This window comes from Theropithecus gelada, chromosome 16 (genome assembly GCF_003255815.1).
Source record: "Theropithecus gelada isolate Dixy chromosome 16, Tgel_1.0, whole genome shotgun sequence".
In the NCBI taxonomy this organism is placed as follows: Eukaryota; Metazoa; Chordata; class Mammalia; order Primates; family Cercopithecidae; genus Theropithecus; species Theropithecus gelada.
The window spans coordinates 26,337,106-26,358,098 of record NC_037684.1 but is presented as its reverse complement, the minus strand read 5'-3'; the positions used below and the strand labels follow the sequence as shown (position 1 = coordinate 26,358,098).

Below are 20,993 nucleotides of genomic sequence, written 5' to 3'. Positions count from 1 at the left end.
GAGAGTCGCTTGAACCAGGGAGGCAGAGGTTGCAGCGAGCCAAGATCGTGCCATTGCACTCCAGCCTGGGCAACAAAAGGGAAACTCCATCTCAAAAAATAAAAAATAAAAAAATTAAACACAGAATTACCATATGATCCAGTAATTCCATTTCTGGGTATATATCCAAAACAACTGAAAACAGGGATGAGGGGATGTTTGTACACTCGTGTTCACAGCAGTGTTATTCACAACAGCCAAGAAATGGAAGCAACCCAAGTGTCCATCTACGGATGAACGGACAAACAAAATGAGGTATATCCACACAATGAAATCGTCTGTATTATTGTATTACATAGAATACATACATTACATGAACAATACATAATTGTATTATTTAGCCTTTTAAAATAAGTGAAGGCTGGGCAGGGTGGCTCACACCTGTAATCCCAGAACTTTGGGAGGCTGAGGCAGGAGGATTGCTTGAACCCAGGAGTTCAAGACCAGCCCAGGCAACATAGCGAAACCCCATCTCTACAAAAAAAAAAAAAAGCCATGTGTGGGGGCACACACGTGTAGTCCCAGCTACTTGGGAGGATGGCTTGAGCACAGCAGATGGAGGTTACAATGCACTGAAATTGCGCCACTACACCTCAGTCTTGGGGAGCCAGACCGTGTCTCAAATTTAAAAAAAAAAAAAGAAAATTTGACACATGCTACAATGTGGATGAACCTTAAAGAGATTATGCTAAGTGAAATGAGCCAGACACAAAAGGACTAATACTGGCTGGGCTTGGTGGCTCACGTCTGTAATCCCAGCACCTGTATTCCCAGCACTTTGGGAGGCTGAGGTGAGAGAATCACTTGAGGTCACGAGTTCAGGGCCAGCCTGGACAACATGGTGAAACCCTGTCTCTACAAAAAAAAAAAAAAAAAAAAAGGTAGCAGAAAGTGGTAGCATGCACCTATAGTCCCAGCTACTCAGGAAGCTGAGATGGGAGGTCTCAGCTTGAGCCCAGGGGGTCAAGGCTGCAGTGAGCCATGATCATACCAGTGCACTCCAGCCTGGGTGACAAAGCAAGACCCTGTATCAAAAAAAAAAAAGGAATGAATGAATAAATATTATATTATTCCACTTACGGTGATAGTGGAATATCACCATTTATGGTGATAGCACAATAATATGGATGTACTTAATGCCACTTTACAGTTAAAAATTGTTAAAATTATACATTTTGTTGTATATATATATATTTTGAGATGGAGTTTCACTCTTGTTGCTCAGGCTGGAGTGTGGAGTGCAATGGTGTGCTCTTGGCTCACTGCAACCTCCGCCTCGCAGGTTCAAGCAATTCTCCTACCTCAGCCTCCTGAGTAGCTGGGACTCCAGGCGCGAGCCACCATTCCCGGCAATTTTTTTTTTTTTTTGTATTTTTAGAAGAGACGGGGTTTCACTGTGTTAGCCAGGATGGTCTCAATCTCCTGATCTCATGATCTGCCCACCTCGGCCTCCCAAAGTGCTGGGATTACAGGCATGAGCCATAGCGCCTGGCTGTATTATATATTTTATATATATCTATATCTATATCTATATATATCTATATATATATATAGATATTTTTTTTTCTTGAGACAGATTCTCGCTCTGTTGCCCAGGCTGGAGTGCTATGGCGTGATCTCGCTCTGCCATAGCACTCCAGAGATCTGCAAGCTCTGCCTCTGGGTTCACGCCATTCTCCTGCCTCAGCCTCCCGAGTAGCTGAGACTACAGGTGCCCGCCACCACGCCCAGTCAATTTTTTGTATATTTTAGTAGAGACGGGGTTTCACTGTGTTAGCCACAATGGTCTTGATTTCCTGACCTTGTGAGCTGTCCATCTCAGCCTCTCAAAGTGCTGGGATTACAGGAGTGAGCCACTGCACCTGGCCATTTTATAATTTTTTTAAAAAGGCCAAGTCAGAAATCAAACACACAAAAAAATAAAACATAAGGCCAGCCACAGTGGCTCAGGCCTGTAATCCCAGCATTTTGGAAGGCCAAGGCGGTTGGATCACCTGAGGTCAGAAGTTTGAGACCAGCCTGGCCAACATGGTGAAACCTCGTCTCTACTAAAAATACAAAAATTAGCCGGGCGTGGTGTCAGGTGCCTGTAGTCCCAGCTACTCTGGAGGCTGAGGCTGGAGAATCACTTGAACCCAGGAGGTGGAGGTTGCAGTGAGCCGAGATCGCACCATTGCACTCCAGCCTGGAAGACAAGAGCAAAATTCCATCTCAAAAAAAAAAAAAAAAGTTGAAAGATGAAACAAATGAACAGGCTCTCCTTGGTGCCCAGGAGAAGGCTCTGCCCACAGAGGTTGCTCAGGAGCTGGACACCTCCTGCCTGGAAGACCTTTCCCTGCCATTCCTCGTCACTACACCTCCTCAGAGTCTCTACTGTCATCTTTGGAGCCCTAGAGGTTCCTGAACAGGGGAAAAGCCCAGCCTGAACCTGGTACGCATCAGGTCCTTGGCGTTGATGGGGGCCTGCCATCCACGGAGGTTGCCATCCCCAGTCATGCACAAACTCTTCCAAGGCTGCCAGCAGGACCTTGGAAGTGTTTTCTTGTCAGAAACCTGACTCAGTGTGGGAGTCCTCAAACCCACCAAGCACACACATGCCCGTTCCAACGCGCCACACGCTCACACCCCCCTGTAGCATACACACAAGGGCATGCCCACAGAGACACCGCCGGGTCCTCGCAGGCACTCCTGGAAATGAGCCCGCACACTGGCACACTGAAGGATGATTATCTCGGCTGCCGGATAGGCAGGTCCCGTGGGCAGCAGAGCCCCCTGCTGGCCCAGTGCTGGCATGCCTCGTCTCCTTGACAACCCAGAGCGAGCAGAGGGGTCCTCATTCCCTCAACCTCGCTCCCCAGGCCCCTCAGCTCCAACCAGCCTTGGGATGTTCCCCTCCCCATCTCCTACAGAGGAGAAAAATCCCCTGCAGAAAGACAGGGCAACTGTGGAATCTCAGGGTCTCCCTTCGGTCAAGGAGAGCGGCCAGAGCCCCTTTTCAGACTAGACTGGAGCAGTCATTCCTAGAGGCAGGGAAGGCCTGCAATGGCTCTTCTCTAAGGCCAGCAGATCCACCCCCTGGTCTCACACTGGACAGCACACTTCAGAGGAGACTAGGGGAGAGCTCTAGGTGTGACTCCGCCTGCCCCCGCCCCCCAGGAGTGCTTCCTGTTGTCTGACAGCCTGGGCAGAGGTAACAGGTGCACACATTGGTTTCCTTCAGGCAAGAGATGGGTCCCAGTCAAGCTGAGACCATGTCCCCTCCCAGGGCAGGTCTCAGCAGATTCCGAAAGTCTCCCGGAGCACATGGGGCTCCCTGCAGGGAGAGGCTCTCAGCCCCACCCCTGAAACCACCCACCCCCTCACCCCAGCCCTGCCCATCCCTCCTGGGTTACCCCTACCTTCCCCTTCACACATGTGGCCCTGCCTATGAACTGAACCACTCCCTAATCCAGTCTGTGATGCCCAGAGGCAGCTGGACAGGTGGCAGGGACAGTGGCTCTGCAGGGACAAACAGCCTCCCCTGGGTCGCTGCCATGAGGGAGCCCCCTGGGCTGGGCTCTCTGGTCAGAAGAGGACAGATGGCATCATCCTCGCTCCAGATCCTCCTCCCATCTCCCCCTGCCAGTCTGCCTGGCCCCACATTCGGGGACAGGATAACAGCCACACAGTCATGAGTGCTTGTTGAGTGCTTACTGTACTCCAGGCATGCTGCTGTTAAATGCACTAACTCATTTAACAGCAGAACCACCTCTGGAAATAAAGGTGGCACACAGCACCCACCACCTGGAACTCCTGGCTCTCCACTGGGTCGGGTGCTAGGCAGGGAATGCTGGGGTGACCTGCAGGGGCACTGAGGCGTGGGGACAGGGAGGCTGGTGAGAAAGTGACCACTGTCCCGGCATCAAGAAGGCTAACACAGAGTAAAGACCACACTTGCCATTGGTACTGGCCCTGACCCTTTTCTGGCTGTGTGACCTCAAGATCATTACTCAAGGTCACTCAGTTTTCCTTATTTCTTCAGCTATAAAATAAGACAGGGATAGCAGCCTGACAAAGTGGCTGAGAACCAAGAATTAGGTGTTATGGCCCCAGCCCTCCATCCCCGCATTGGAGCAGACTCTGCTTCCTAGATGTCTCCGGAGTCTGCTCACTTCATCACACCATTGCCCTGCTCTAAGTGGCGGTCACCTCTCTGGTATCTGACAGTCCAGATTGATTATTTTAATATTATGACCACCAGGCCTTGTGGGATGCGCCTTGGTCCCCACACCCACCACGCCCTCTTCCTCTATGCTCTGGCCACCCTGGCCTCCTTCCAGCTCCTGTAAAGACCAGGCACCTTTCCAGCCACAGGTCCTTTGCACATGCTGCTTCTGGAATGCAACCCATGCCCTGATTCACTCCTACCCACCCTGTTGCTCTTAGCAAAAATGTCACCTCCCCAGGCACACCTCCTCTGGCCCCAGACCAGGTCAGTTACCTGTGCACCCTCTTGTCAGTGTCTGTTTATTTATGAGCTTATTTTGACCAACATCTCCCCACAGGGCTGTGGGTCCTGGAAGGTAAGGGCCATGTCTGCTTCGCTGGTGGTCAGATCCCTGGCTCCTGGCCCAGGGTGGGTGCTCTGCACACTGTTTCTGAATGTTGAGGAATGAATGAGCCTTTCCTCAGAGAGTTAGGGGTAACCAGAACCCTGTCCCCAGGAGGGGTCTAGTAGAGGCAGGGACTGCTTCAGATCTTTGTCTTTTTATATCCCCACCCCTTCCTCAGAGGGAACCAGATCCAGAAGTCGGGGGTGCCGGAATAAGGAAGAAAGGGGGGCCGGGCGCGGTGGCTCATGCCTGTAATCACAGAACTTGGGGAGACAGAGGCAGGAGGATCCCTCGAGCCCAGGAGTTTGAGACCAGCCTGGTCAACATGGTAAGACCCTATCTCCACAAAAATAAAAATAAAAATTAGCCAGGCACCATGGGGCACGCCTGTAGTCCCAGCTACTTGGGAGGCTGAGGTGGGAGGATTGCTTGAGCCAAGAGTTCAAGGCTGCAGTGAGCCATGATTGTGCCACTGTACTCCAGCCTGGGCAATGGAGCCAGATCCAAGCTCAAAAAAAAGGAGTGGGGGAGAAAGGGGTGGGGAGAAAAGGGGGAGCTGCTTCAATCCTCTTTGCAGCTCTATGCCCACACCCCAGCTGGCCACACTCCAGCCACGAGCCCTCCTCGTGGGTTCTGCAATGTGCCAAACCCTTGTCCTGAGACTCAGGGCCTGCTCCCTGCATCCAAGTTCCCCTCTCCCTGGACTATAATACAGTGCCTGCCTGCCCCCTCCCCATCCCCTTTTTCCCTTGACTCAACCCTTACCCTCCAGGTCTTGACTTTCTGAAATGCTTGTCTAACTTAGCAAGCTAAGGAATCTGTCATGGTGCCACAGCTAATGTCAGCTCGGGATTGAAAATACGGGCAGAGCCCAGACTCAGCCACCTCATTATGCACCTCATTACCACCGGTTTCTCCCTCCAGACCCCGGCCTCTCTGGGGCCTCAGTTTCCCTATGTGGGCTCTTCCATGACAAGGGACTTGGACATCTGTAGATTTCAGGAAGATTGGTTGAGAGGAGGGAGGAGGGGAAGGGGAAAAAAGAGAAGAGGGGAGGGAGGGGAAGACAACAGAGGGGCCTCGGGCCAGCCAGACATGAGAAACGTCAAGTATGTGAAGTACGCCAGCCCTGAGCTATGAATAGTGCAGCAGGCTGGCAGCCCAGGTGGGCCTTTCTGCCCCTCCCATGGGAGCTCTGCACAGGGGGCCTGAAATGGGGAATGGGGCATGAGCTGAGGAGGCACACTTGGGGACAGAGCAAGGGGTGTTGTCACGCAAATGAGATGCAAATACACAGCAGCAGGCAGGTCTGATTGGTGGATCCCTGTGGGGCTGGAAGCATAGGCTGAATGGTCACTCAGCAAAAGGCAGTGAGTGCCCAGCCTGCAGCACAACCCAGGGCCTCTGCCCATCCGCACTGCAGCCCTGGCAGCTGCATTTCCCAGGCTTGGAGGTCCCTTCTGGTCACCAGTGGCCAAAATCCCACTGATGCTGTGTAGCCTCTGGAGGCCTCTAAAGGTTGTGGTAAGGCTCTGCCTGCCCCAGACACCATCCCTGACCACCCCGGAACCAGGTCAGCCTCTCCTCCTTGGAGCTCCCAGGTCTGACAGACAGCTGGGCACCTGGAAATTACAACATCCCCAGTCCCGGCCTCTAGATCCCTCTCCTCATCAGTGATCCCGGCGGGACACACACTGGGCTTAGGAGCTGGAGGCCCAGTTCATGGCCCCCGTCTGGCCCCTTGTGTGCCCCCAAAGAAAGCAGTCACCTTCAGAGCCGATTCCTCTTTCTTTCATTCTAGGACTGTTCACTGGGTACCACCAATGGCCTGGCACTGGGCTGGGGGGGGCAGTGACACAAGGGAAGATGAGTCAGAGGCCAGGTTTCGGGTCCCAACTGCATGACCTTGGTCAAGTCCTTTCCCTCTCCATGCCTCAGTCTCCTCAGCTGTAAACTGGGTCCTGGAGAGGACTCAACGTTGAGTGTCTGGCATGTAGAAGTTGCTTAACAAATCAGTTCCGTAGTCCGAGGATTTTCAAAAATTAACAAAAGCAGTCCCTGATTTTATAAAACCAAAGAGACAGACATGCAACAAATGAAGGTGCTGTAGGGCATAGTGTCTAAAAGTTCCTAAGCAGAACCTGGGCACAGTGGCTCATGCCTGTAATCCCAGCACTTTAGGAGGCCGAGGTCGGAGGAGCACTTGAAGCCAGGGGTTAGGGACGAGCTTGGCCAACATGGTGAAACCTTTTCTCTACCAAAAACACAAAAAGTGGCCAGATGCAGTGGCGTGTGCCTATAGTCCCAGGTACTCAAGAGGCTGAGGCAGGAGAATCGCTTGAACCCGGGAGGAAGAGGTTGCAGTGAGCAGAGATCATGGCACCGCACTCCAGCCTGGGCGACAGAGCAAGACTCGGTCTCAAAAAAAAAAAGTTCCTAAGCAGGATTCAGAGGAAGCTGGTTTGAATCCTGACTCAGGCCCACTTCCTATCTGTATGTCACTGGACAAGTTACCAACCTCCCGGAGCTTCTGTTTCCACAGATATTAAATAGAGATAATCCATCGCCCGTGGGATTGTTGTACAGATTAAAGAGACGGTGTGTGCAAAGTGCTCAGCACAGCAGTGTCTGGCCCTGAGGGCTGCAATACATGTTTGCTATAACCAATACTCCCATTGTTATTATTATTGGTGGACAATGCAGTGCCCAGTGCTGTGGGAACACTCAGTTCATCAGTCAGCAGCGTTCTAACAGGGCCTGGCCTAGAAGCTGGATATAGAGCAGTGAACGAGACAAAGTCCCTATCCTCGCGGGGCACAAGGTCTAGCGCGCAGAGGAGGAAGTCACCATATATTTGAGTGGTGGAGGGAGGTTTTACAGAAGATATTTGAATTGGGCATTGAAAGAGGAACAGGAGTTGGAGAAATGGAAAAGGCAGAGAAGGCCCTTCTAGACAAGGGAAAGAGACGGCACAGCAAGTTTCTGGAAAGGGGGAGAGGGTGACATATTCCCATTCTTTCTTTTTTTTTTTAGACAGAGTCTCACTCTGTCGCCCAGGCTGGAGTGCTGTGGTGCAATCTCGGCTCACTGCAACCTCCGCCTCCCAGGTTCAAGCGATTCTCCTGCTTCAGCCTCCCAAGTAGCTGGGATTTACAGGCACCTGCCACTACGCCCAGGTAATTTTTGTATTTTTATTTTTATATTTATTTATTTATTTATTTTGACACGGAGTTTCGCTCTTGTTGCCCAGGCTGGGGTGCAAAAGTGCGATCTCGGCTCACTGCAACCTCTGCCTCCCAGGTTCAAGCGATTCTCCTGCCTCAGCCTTCCTGAGTAGCTGGGATTACAGCTACTGTGGTGCTATGAGCCACCACTCCCGGCTAATTTTGTATGTTTAGTAGAGACCGAGTTTCTTCATGTTGGTCAGGCTGGTCTCGAACTCCCGACCTCAGATGATCCACCAGTCTCAGCCTCCCAAAGTGCTGGGATTACAGGCGTGAGCCACCGTGCCCAGCCAACATATTCCACTCTTATCCTGCCCTTCCAACTGTACCTCCAGTTTCATCTCCCATCTTCTTTCACCTGGTCTGCTGCCTCCACTGCCCCAGACCCTGGTGTGGCTCCGAAGTAGCTATGGGAGCAAGTCAGGATCCTAGCATGGCATGAGGGATATGCCCTGATGGGGGAGGGAAGGGGCGGGATCTGGTCTCATTGGCCTTGCTGACCTGACCTCCTCCCTGTACTCTGAGCCTTGTACTCATCAATCTCTTAAGAGGCCAGGCTGGTTCATGCCTCCTTGCCTGAGGTAATGTTGGGTCCCTCTGCCTGGTATGCCCTTCTCTCCCTTCTCCTCCATCCCTTTCTTGTCCCAGCAAACATTTTTTTTTTTCTTTGAGACGGAGTCTCACTCTGTCTCCAGGCTGGAGTGCGGTGGCGCAATCTTGGCTCACTGCAACCTTCACCTCCCGGGTTTAAGTGATTCTCCTGACTCAGCCCCCCGAGTAGCTGGGACTACAGGCACATGCCACCACGCCCAGCTAATTTTTGTATTTTTAGTAGAGATGGGGTTTCACCATGTTGGCCAGGATGGTCTTGATCTCTTGACCTCGTGATTTGCCTGCCTTGGCCTCTCAAAGTGCTGGGATTACAGGCGTGAGCCACTGCGCCCAGCCCCAGCAAATATCTTTCAAGCTTTAGTAAGCCTCATCTCCCCACAGTGAAGCCTTCCCCTGAGAGCTGGAGCATCTTTGGAGGAGGCAGGGGCTCAGCCATGTTCATTGACAGAACCCTGGGGTCCCCCACACCACTCACGAGCAAACCCAGACTCCACACTGAATCACAGAAGACACAGAGAAGCAGAACTTAATCTACATCTCTCTGCACCCACCACCCATTACATCTGTCCTCCCCACCCCTTCGTTATGCCAACCTTTGCTTGGATTTCAGGGCTCAGCTGTGGGGAAGAGGGTCTACCTTCCCTGGGTGAGGGGTGTCCTCCCAGCTCTTTGTTGTCAGAGAATATAGCAGTCACAACAATGACAGACCTAGGATTCTGAAAGACCCAGCTTTAATTTTTTTGGGGGGGTGAGGGTGGATAGGGTCTTGCTCTGTTACCCAGGCTGGAGTACAGCGGTTCTATTATAGCTCACTGTAGCCTCGAACTCCTGAGCTCAAGCAATCTTCCCAACTCAGCCTCCCAAGTAGCTGGGACTACAGGTGTGCACCACCATACCTGGCTAATTTTTTAGAGACAGGGTCTTGCTATGTTGCCAATGTTGGTCTCAAATTCTTGACCTCTGGCTCATGCCTGTAATCCCAACACTTTGGGAAACCAAGGCAGGAGGATCACTTGAGCTCAGGAGTTTAAGACCAGCCTAGGCAACATACGGAGACCCCCACCGCTACAAAAAAATTAGCCAAGCATGGTAGCGTGTGCCTGATTGTGCCACTGCACTTCAGCCTGGGTGACAGAGCAAAACCCTCTCTCTCAAAAAAAAAAAAAAAAAAAAAAAAAATCCTAGCTTCAAGCAATCCTCCTGTCGAAGCCTCCCAAGTCTCTGCCATTACAGGTGTGAGCCACCGTGCCTGGCCCAGCTTGAAATTTGATGCTTGGTGACCTTGAGTGAAGTTATTTGCCCACTCCAGGTCTCAGTTGTTGCATCTGTAATTATACATCCCCCTTATGATGGCACTTGAAAAATTGATCAAAAAGGATTTCACGGCCGGGCGCGGTGGCTCAAGCCTGTAATCCTAGCACTTTGGGAGGCCGAGACGGGCGGATCACGAGGTCAGAAGATCGAGACCATCCTGGCTAACACGGTGAAACCCCGTCTCTACTAAAAAAAATACAAAAAACTAGCCGGGCAAGGTGGCGGGCGCCTGTAGTCCCAGCTACTCGGGAGGCTGAGGCAGGAGAATGGCGTAAACCCGGGAGGCGGAGCTTGCAATGAGCTGAGATCCGGCCACTGCACTCCAGCCCGGGCGACAGAGCCAGACTCCGTCTCAAAAAAAAAAAAAAAGGATTTCACTATAGAATCCTCAGGTTAATGATAGATTTGGAAACAGGAGATGAAAGAAAGGAGATTAATCATATCACCAACTGGTTTTTAACCAATCCCTATGGCAATTCTACCCAGCTTCTGGCCTCCAGCTTTAAACTCCTGTTAACGCCTTTGTGACCACATTCACTCTCCAATGATTACCATGGTGAAGACACTAGCTTGTGTAGGCTGCAGGTCCGTCTCCCCAGTCAGACTGGGCCATTTTTACATTAATATTTTTGGCAGGGGGCCCCTGAGGGGTGTTCGGTACTGGTAGATCGGGTGGATGCAAATCTTAGAACTCATGGTCATACAATCTTTGTGGAGACTTTTTGTCTGGCTTTTGGGCGGTAGGAAAAGCAGACAAGGAGGCCCTTGAGGGCAGGGTTGTGTCTCATTCATCCAGGTCCCAAGAGAAAGCCTGGAACGCAGAGAGCAAGCAAGCACCAATCACCACTGACAGCGGGTTCCATTTGGCTCCAGCCCAATGCCGGACTTTCCCGAGCCCTGGGCCTCCCATGCTGGGGTCAGGTCGTTCTCCTGCCCCAGGCTGAAATTAGGGAGATAGCAGGAGGGGCGCTCTCTGCAAGCCAGGCCTGGGAATATCCTCAGCATCCCCAGACCACACTCCGTCTCTCAGATAAGGCTTTCCCTAGCACTGGGGGTACCTAGGCCTCTAGGCCACTGGAGAAGACAAAAGTCCCAGTGCGGAAGGAAGAGGAGCTGTTTCTCTCTCACTTTGGCAACCCCGGCCTGGTTGTGTGGTCCCCATTTTCTGCCTCCTACCCTCCCCTCTTGCAAACATCCCCGCTGCCCGCTGCACCATCTCCTGGGCTCTGGACCCAACCTCAGTTGTCCCCCTCGCCTTCCTTGAAACATCTAGGTGCTGTGTGGGAGGAGCACAGTGCCAAGGCTTCATTAGAGCTAATGAAGTTCAGCTCTGCGATGCCACTGCAAGATACAGTGCGCAGACAGCCTCCATCGCAGCCTGGGGCCTCCGCCCCCTCCTCTGCCTCTCTTGGGGAGGAGCCCAGGGCCACACCGCCAGAAGAGGAAAGGAAGATTTATAAGAATCTTCCCAGGCCAGGCGCGGTGGCTCATGCCTGTAATCCCAACACTCTGGGAGGCTGAGGCAGGCAGATCACCTGAGGTCAGGAGTTCAAGACCAGCCTGACCAACATGGCGAAAGCCCATCTCTACTAAAAGTGGGTGCCTGTCATCCCAACTACTCAGGAGGCAGAGGCAGGAGAATCGCTTGAACCTGGGAGAGGTTGCAGTGAGCCGAGATCGTGCCATTGCACTGCAATCTGGGTGACAGAGCGAGACTCTGTCTCAAAAACAACAACAACAAAAATCTTCCCTAGTACAGAGAGTGCCTGGAGGCCAAAGAGAGATCGGGTTCCGGGGCAAGAAGTAGAAACAGCATCAGAGCGGGGGTAAGATTCTCCCTTGGGCCGAGAAAGGCTCCCCTGTGCATTGCTCAGTCCAAAAGCCTGGGGTCCCTCTTTCTACTTGGATCTTGGGAACTCACCAGCAGGAGTCATTCCTTCCTCACCTTTTTTTCATGGAATCACCGCAGGTCAGACCTGAAGGAACTCTGGGCACTTCTCTACAACCCTCTTATGACAACTCAACAACCCGAGGCCCCTTCCTCCTCCCACCTGGCATGCATCCTCTCAAGCGATCCTCCTGCCTCAGCCTCCCGAGTAGCTGGGACTACAGGCGTGAGCCACCATAGTCCCTACAGTCCTAACCGCACAGGGCTGGCTTCCTTCCACTCTTGCTGGTCCTTTCTTCTGTGCTCTATCCCCTTGGACTGTCCTTTCTTTAGGCCTCAGTTTCCCTATGAGGCAAATGGAGAGACAGGGAAGGAGGGTGGCCTCTGATATTCCTCCAGCTGAAACAAAGGAAGACGTCCCCTCTCTGGATAGCTTTCCTCCTCCTTCCGTCCCTTTTCGGGAACAATACAGAGTTCCTCCACCTTGAGCATAAGGGAGACTCTACGGAGGACCCTCTCCCTCCAGCCTTTGGGGACTCTCAGGATCAGGAAAAGCTCTAGATTGCCCAGGTCCCCACCTCTCCCTCCTCCCAAGAGCTCTGAGTCTGGCGCCCACACCCGATTCTTTCCAAGCTCTCACACTTTTGGGAAAATCAGAAAGGAAGAAGCAGCTGTTGATGCAGGAAAACAGAGCCAGACAGAAGTCAGATTGGAGACAGAAACACTCTCGGGCCAAAATGAACTCGGCCCCTCCCTAGGTGGACCCCAACTTGGGGCTAAGGCCCCTTGAGTGGTTATCCTCCCACATGGCTCCCATGCGGTCCCGCAGCCCACCACATTCCTCCGGCCCACACACCTCCCACCAGCTTCCCCACCCCGAGAGGCCAAGGCAGGTCTGTTTCTGTCCCTCAGGCCTCAGCCTGTGGGTCTCAGTCATCCCCATGTCCCGCCCCACGCTGTCTCTCCTCCCAGGGATTCAGGCCGAGCTTTGAAAGGGTCACTGCAAAGAGGACCTGCCTGCCGAGGGCCTAGCCAGACCTAGGGCCAACTCCTCGGCCAGATTCCCGGTGGCTGGGGACAAAGGCCCCACTGTTCCCCGACCCCCGGACGCCCCCAAATGCACTGGGCATAAGAAGTCTTTCTTTCCCCAGTTCCGCTCCTTACGGGCCCGGGCTCCTTGCCACCGGGAGTAGCCCTGGCTCCTCCTCCAGGAGAAGCTGGGGGGTTGGCGGGACAGGGAATTACCAGTTTCCCCACCGCCACCACCATACACACAAACCCCTTGGGCACCCAGAATGATGAAACCCAGCTGGGTGCGGTGGCTCAAGCTGGTAATCCCAGCACTTCGGGAGGCTGAGGCAGGCGGATCACCTGAGGTCAGGAGTTCGAGACCAGCCTGGCCAACATGCCGAAACCTTGTCTCTACAAAAATAAAAACATTAGCCAGGCATGGTGGTGCACCTGTAATCCCAGCTACTCAGGAGGCTGAGGCACGAGGATGATGACCAAACCCTGGGGCCAACTTTAGGACCAGTGTCCCAGGACCCTCTCTGTTCCTTAGCCACCAAGCCCTTCCTGGGCCTAGAATACAATCCCACCTTTTCCCACCTATCAGAACCATACCCACCCTTCCAGTCCTCCTCCAGGCAGCCTCTCAGGACTACCTATCCTCTGAGGAGCCTCACAGTCCCAGCCATAGCAGCCAACCCCTGACGTTCCCAGAGGCTGAGGACATCTCTGCCCGCTCTCCCCAGTGCCTCACAGTAGGAAGTAGGATTCACCTGCTCCTCTAATTTCCTATCATATAGTGCTGATGCCAAAGCAGGGCCCGGAAAGTTTCCTGTGCCAAGGCTTTCCTGAATTCTCTCTAGTGCATATCATTCTCCAGCCTGTGCTTGCCTGGACCTCATTGCACCTCCAGTGATGGGGGCCTCATTACCTCCAGAGGCAGATCACTTTCTCTTTAGATTACTCTGACCATAAAGGTCAGTACTTTTTACTGAGCCAAAAGTGCATTGTTCTCCTTTCTATCCATTGATTGTTTTTTTAACAATAGTTGCTACCAATAATTGAGATGACTAAATCTCAGCCACTTTACCAATATTACCTCATTTAGCCCTCTCCATAATTTTGAGGGATTATTTCAGGGATAAGAAAACCAGCCAGGTGTGGTGGCTCACACCTGTAATCCCTACACTTTGGGAGGCCAACGTGCAGGGATTGCTTGAGTCCAGGAGTTTGAGACCAGTCTGGGCAACATGGCAAAACCCTGTCTCTATAAAAAATACAAAAATAGAAAACTTAGCTGGGCATGGTGGCATGCACCTGTAGTCTCAACTACTCAGGAGGCTGAGGAGGGAGGCTCACTTGATCCCAGGAGTTCAAGGCTGTAGTGCACCAAGCTCACACCACTGCACTCCAGCCTGAGCAACAGAATGAGACCCTGCCTCAAAAGAATAAAAGAAAACTGAGGCTAAAACAATGAAGCAACTTGACCAAAGGCACACAGTGAACAAGGAGTACATCTAAAATTTGGATCTCAGCAGGCTGAAGGCAGGCAAAGCCCATACACTCTACCTGAGGATGCTCCTGCCTCCCAACGAACTGAGGGTCATGCCAGGCTCAGGCCTCATAGCTCCAATGATTGGCCTGTCTAGATTAAATGGTGGACCATATCTCCCTCGGGGTCCTCTTTTTTTCTAGCCAGCTCCTCTCCTTTTTCAGTAGATGAGGTGTGGCCTGCAGATAGTGACTAACTAGTTCTTTTTAATTTTTTTTTTTGAAACGGAGTCTCGCTCTGTTGCCCAGGCTGGAGTGCAGTGGCGCGATTTCAGCTCACTGCAACCTCCACCTCCTGGGTTCACGACATTCTCCTGCCTCAGCCTCCCAAGTAGCTGGGACCACAGGCGCCCGCCACCACACCTGGCTGATTTTTTGTATTTTTAGTAGAGATGGGGTTTCGCTATGTCAGCCAGGATGGTCTCGATCTCCTGACCTCGTGATCTGCCCGCCTCGGCCTCCCAAAGTGCGGGGATTACAGGTATGAGCCACCGCGCCCAGTCTCCTGACTAGTCTTAATTCAAACCAACAAATGGGGAGCAGAGGGGTCAGAGGGCAAGAGGTCATCTGCCTAGGTGCACAGGGCTTTGAGGAGGTTTCAGATGTCCCTGGGCCTAAGGTTTAGGAATGGAGGGAGGTGGCCAGAAATCCAACACCCCCTTCTCGCTCTTCTTTGTTTTGTTTTGTTTTGTTTTGTTTTTTGAGACAGGGTCTCATTATGTTGCCCAGGCTGGAGTGCAGTGGTGCAGTCACGGCTCACTGCAGACTCGAACCCTCCAGCTCAAGTGATTTTCCCACCTCCACTACCTGAGTAGCTGGGACTACATGCTCAGCTATGGTTTTTTGTTTTTGTTTTTGTTTTTTTTTTTAGACTACATTTTGCTCTTGTCATTCAGTCTGGAGTGCAATGGCACGATCTTGGCCCACTGCAATCTCCCTCTCCCGGGTTCAAGCGATTGTCCTGCCTCAGCCTCCCAAGTAGGTGGGACTACAGGTGTGTGACACTTCGCCCAGCCAATTTTGTACTTTTAGTAGAGACAGTGTTTCACCATGTTGGCCAGGCTGGTCTCAAACTCCTGACCTCAGGTGATTCACCCGCCTTGGCCTCCCAAAGTGCTGGGATTATAGGTGTCAGCCACTGCTCCTGGCCCCAGTTAATTTTTTAAAATGTTCTGTAGGTATTGGGTCTCCCTATGTCGCCCAGGCTGGTCTCAAACTCCTGAGTCCAAGCAATCCTCCTACCTTGGCTTCCCAAAGTGCTGGGATTACAGGTGTGAGCCTCTGTGCCCGGCACCAACACCCTTTCTGTGAGAGATAGAGAATTGATAGTTAGGACAGGCCCTGCCCCAAACCAGGCTCTGTCTAACCCTCTAACTTCAAAAGGACAGAATCTTCCACCACAAAGTGATGCATTGAGCTGAACATCTCAGGGCCAGAGAGGTGAAAAATAAACAGGCCTCTTGATTCCAACCTGTAGTTTTTTTTTTTTTTTTTTTGAGACGGAGTCTCGCGCTGTGTCGCCCAGGCTGGAGTGCAGTGGCGCGATCTCGGCTCACTGCAAGCTCCGCCCCCCAGGTTCAGGCCATTCTCCTGCCTCAGCCTCCGAGCAGCTGGGACTACAGGCGCCCGCCACCACGCCCGGCTAGTTTTTTGTACCTTTAGTAGAGACGGGGTTTCACCATGTTAGCCAGGATGGTCTCGATCTCCTGACCTCGTGATCCGCCCGCCTCGGCCTCCCAAAGTGCTGGGATTACAGGCTTGAGCCACCGCGCCCGGCCCAACCTGTAGTTTTTTTCCCACGTACTCTTTCTTCAGCACCGACCCCTCAGAACTCTGAGGGAACAAGAGAGGGAGGGACAGCCAAAGAGAAGCCGAAGACTGGGGAAGCCCCTGGTGACCCCTGCCATGCTTCGGTGTGGGCGAGTGGACCTTCCCTTCCTCTCTAGGTTTGGCTCAGGCACTGTTGTGAGAAAACAAAGTGCGATATACCTACAAGCCACCTTCCCAAGGCCCTAGCACCCCCACTTCCAAAGGGATAGGCTATAGAAGTCTGTGGTTTTTCCATACACACTGTCCCATTAGTCATGAATTAATTCTTTTTTTTTTTTTCAATCTTTTTACTTCATGGCCAATGTAATAGCATTATTCGTGAATTCAGTCATTTGGTCTACAAACATTATCTGAGGACTTGCTATATGCCAGGCTCTGTGGACACCGAGACAAACATGACACCTCTGGGGCCCCTTGGAATGGGGTTAAGAACATGGCCAACTCTTCAGCTCTGCCACTTACTTGCTGGGTGGCCTTTGGAAGCTATGGTATCTCTTTGTGTCAGTTTCTTTTTTTTTTTTCTTTTTCTTTCTTTTTTTTTTTTTTTTGAGGGGTTTCACTCTTGTCACCCAGGCTGGAGTGCAATGGCGTGATCTCGGCTCACTGCAACCTCTGCCTGCCCGGTTCAGGCAATTCTCCTATCTCAGCCTCCCAAGTAGCTGGAAGTACAGGCGCACGCCCGGCTAATTTTTTGTGTTTTTAGTAGAGACGGGGTTTCACCATGTTGGCCAGGTTGGTCTTGAACTCTTGACCTCAGGTGATCTGCCCACCTCAGCCTCCTAAAGTGCTGGGATTACAGGTGTGAGCCACCGTACCCAGCCTGTGTCAGTTTCTTAATCTGTCAAGTGGGGTGATGGTAATATACCAACATAGAGGTAAGCACTATGGAAGGAGTTGCTATTATTATTTTTCTTGGCCTCAAATAACTCCTGTCTGGTGGGGTAGATGGATATGAGATGGACCATCACAGTGTCAGGGGTAGAGCTGAGCATGGGGCGCCCTGGGAGGCCACAGGCGGGGCTGTTCCCTGGTTTGCACTTCACAAACATTTATGGAGAACTGCTCTGTGCCAGGCTCTGTGCTGGCCACTGGGGACACAGAGATGAACAGGACACATTGTCCACTCATCCCCGCTCCTCCCTGCCCTCCCCTCTCCCTCTTGGAGCCCAGTCCAAGAACCCTGCACTGAGGGGGGCCACGAAGGACAGAACCAACCACAGAGGGAAAGGCATGGCCTGGGAGCTGGGAGTCAGAAGATGGGTCCTTGTCTGCCAAGGCTGAGGGACCTTGGGCACTCCCCAGTCTGTTTCCCCACTGTAGCCTAAGAGAGTTGGACATGATGACCCCTTTGGTCCTCACCCACTCTGACAGGTGGTAGATACACCCCACCCCAAAAGGGCTTTAAAATCTCCCCAAAGTCCAGCCCCAAGGCCATCTCAGCCTGACGTCCCACTGAGGCAGTCGGGGAGGAGATGCCTGCCTGGCGCAGACTGGTACTGCCCTGCTGACAAACTGGCACAATTTCACAAGAAACAGGGGGGCCTGGATCTAAAGGCGGGTTCTTTGAAGGGGGTGCGGGGTGCTAGGGGAAAGGCAGCACCAGCTCCCACAGGCCCTATTCATGTCTCTCTCCCGAGACGGTGAGAGCAGGATCATTAAAACCGGGCTTTGTCCAAATCCCTGACCAAGCCAATATCTCACCTTTGAACCCCTGCAGCCAACAGAGCAGGGCTTGATGCCCCTTTGGAAGGAAAACACCAGTGAACTGAGCCCTGGCCGAATGCTATAGGCCGGCATGGGGCAGGGTGGGAAAGATTGGAGGAGTAAAGAAATAGAACAGAAGACAAGCAACCAAGCTGTAATCCAGCCAGAAGCTGACCTTGATCTTGGGCTGTGTACAAAATGGATACAGATTTGGGGTGGGAGTGACAGCGGGACACAGCAGGTCCTGAGAAGCCAGATAGTGAGGGTGAGAGCAAGACCCTGGAGCCAGACTGCCATGTTCCTACCCTGACTCCACAGGGCACTGGGGGTGTGATTTGGGCTGCAATATTAGCTGTCTGTGCCTCAGTGTCCTCAACTGTAAAATGGGGATAATAATGGTATCTACCTCTTAGTGGTATTGTGAGGATCAAATGAGGGAGTTTTTATAAATCCTGGCCAGGAGTTTTTGCTGTCTGTGTATTAACTATGAGCTACACTGTGAAAGCAGCTCCCCTTCCTTAAAAACACATTTTTTGTTTCCAGGCACCAATGCTCATTTGAATATATTTGCTGGCATATTTGATATCTCCAATATTGGAATCCAACTTACAAGAATCCACCTGACCCACTATACTGCTGGAAACTTCCCTGCATGGCTAGCCTGGGATGCTGCGGGTCACAAGCCCCTGCCTAGAAGTTCTCCTGAGTATCTAACTGCAGTCCCTCACATTGTAACTTCTTCCACACTGCTGCTTTGTAGTCTCTCTTTTAACCTTGCACATCAAGAAGTCCTGAGTATCCCTGCAATGAAGGATGAAGCAATCTACTACCCACTCCTGCACTGCTCTGCTCAGAACCAGCACCCTCCCTCACTCCCACTCCCATCCATGCCAAGAACGCTGCACTTCTTCCCCATGAGCCCAAGGTCAGCCCGAGGAGAGGGGCACAAGCACGGGGCCTCTTCCCCCCATCCAGTCCTTCTCTGCTTGGGTTGGGATCCACGCAAGCCTGACCCATTGCTGTAGTCAGACACCTTCCTAATAGCTTTACTCCCCAAGCTTCATCTTGTGCCCTGACTACCTTCAAGTGTCCTGGGTTCTTGCCTGGGCACTCTCACTACGTAGGCTCAGACCCTCTCTGTGAAATGGGACACCAACACCTACCCTGCCCACTCCCATTCTTCCTGTTTATTATTATTGAGGACTTTGAATCCAGCATTGAATGTAGAGGATTTACTGCTCCCACGGTTCCCAAGAAGAGGTCAGGGCCTCAGGTGCAGGATCTTGGAATTCCCAGCCACCTTGGGGTGGACCCAACCACACTGTGGGCAAGTGGAAGACACTGGGGCTGGGGACCTTTGGGCTGCCTTTGGAGGTGAAATGACTGGTTATATAATCGAGATTCAAATCGCATGCCAATGAGTACATGGCAGTGAGAGCCGTCACTTTGGGGAATGGGGTCTGTTGCCCTGGCAGAGGGGAGAACCACATGGGATCAAAAGCCACTCACCCCCAGCTAGGCTGCAGGGTTGGGGTGGAGACAGAGAGGGGTGCAGGGGATAGAGATGAAGTATGTGTTGTTGGTGGGAGACTGAATCCAAGGGACTCATGCTTAATGACCTCCACCCCCACCCCCCCGTCCATCCTGAATTTCAAGTTCATAATTAGGAAACACACTTTGGCTGAAGGGAGTCCGGGAGAGATGCAGATTGAGGGAGAACTGAACACGTCCAGCAACCAAGGAACACACCAGTCTCCGAAAGAGTTGCAAGCAGCAGATCCCACCTTCAACACTGCCTGGAAAGCTGGGGAGGAGAGTCCCCAAGTCTTTCAGCCCTGTCTAAAGAGGAACAGGCCTCAGCCCAGGCCTTGACCTCAACCTGGACCTCAGGGAATTTCTTTTCCGAGCTCAGGGAAACTGTTGACCTGACAGTGTTCAACCCTTCAACTTAGGAGAGGGAGGCCTGCTGGGGTGCTGCTGCAGGGCGGGCAGCCAGGCTCAGAGGTAAGGGAATGATCCTAATGGGGGATGGGGCCGGGAGGCCCCTGCTGGCCCCTCCCCAGACTCAGCAGCTGGCAGATGAAAGAACCCAAGCAGAGCAGCCCAGCGCTGAGTAATGCCCCTGGCACCCCGCGCTTTGACCCACCCACAGCCGGTCGGAGAGTGCAAAGGGGAGGGCAGCCGCGCCGGCAGAGCCGGGGGTCCCAGGCCTGTGTCTATAACTTCCCCAGGACCCAGGAGGGCGGCGGAACCGTGCCTGGCAACCCGTCCCGCAGTCCGACCCGGCAGGGGGCGAGTGTGGCGCGGGGAGGGGGTGTCCGGACGCCTTGGGGGAGGACGTCCCGCTACGGGAACCCCCTCCCCCACTCCCTCTCCCTCCAGCTGTGCCGGGCCTCGCCAACGGAAAACGAAAACTCGGGCAGAGGAAACGGCGGCAGGCGCCCCGCCTGACAAACCCGGACAAAAGCCGCGGGCCTCCCGCCCCCGCTGCCCAGCCGCTGGGGGCCTGGCACCGCCACCCGGGTCTGTGCCCCTTGCCCTGGCAGCCCCGTGCCCGTCCCGGCCCCTTGCCTACCTTCCTCCTTCCCGCCCCTCTATCCCGGACAGCTCTTGCTCGGGCCCCTTCCCGGGCCTGCCACCAGCTGAAGCTCCCCGCAGCGGTGCCCGCGGTGCCCGCTCCCACCGTGCGCCCCAGGCTGTGCAGGGCGAGCGGGGTCGCAGCGACCCCGGCCTGGCCGCCCGCTCCCCAGCAGCTACCGGCCCCGCCCACTTCCCTGGCCCAGCGTCCTCACCTGTGGGGGCCGGGGCTCCGGGCGGGGCGGGATCCCGACCAGGCAGAAGGCGACTCCATTCATCGGGTGGCAGCGGCGGCTCTGTGGCCAGGGCACTGCTGGGGGCGCCGGCAGGGACCCGGGAGGGGCGGGGCCGGGGGCGGGGCCCAGCGCGGTGTGGCTCCCCCCCCGGGGTCCGCCCCCTCGCCCCTCCCCCTTCCCACCACCCACCCCGCGCTCCCTTCGGGGTGAGCCGGTGGCCTCGCTCAAGGGCCACAGACCGGCAACTGGGCTGAGGCAGGGACGAGGGCTGCCTGAGAGTTGAACGTCAGAACCCAGCCTGGGGAGACAGGCGGTCTCCGGGAGACGCCTTCCCGGCCTCCAAGGGACCGGCCCAGATAGAGGGCCATCCAGGCCCAGGAAAGAGGACAAGGGCACCGAACCCAGAACTAGCACAGGG

General features: G+C 53.6%; 1 protein-coding gene across 1 annotated transcript in view; it reads right to left on the bottom strand.

Annotated features, from left to right (window-relative positions):
- ARHGAP23 (Rho GTPase activating protein 23) overlaps window positions 1-20,631 on the bottom strand; it is an 85,764-nt gene extending 65,133 nt beyond the window's left edge. The window contains exon 1 of the mRNA XM_025361813.1: window positions 20,555-20,631. Coding sequence (XP_025217598.1) covers window positions 20,555-20,617 — 63 coding nt within the window. The 5' untranslated portion in view covers window positions 20,618-20,631. The remainder of the gene's footprint in view (window positions 1-20,554) is intronic.
- Between the last annotated feature and the right edge of the window lie 362 nt (window positions 20,632-20,993).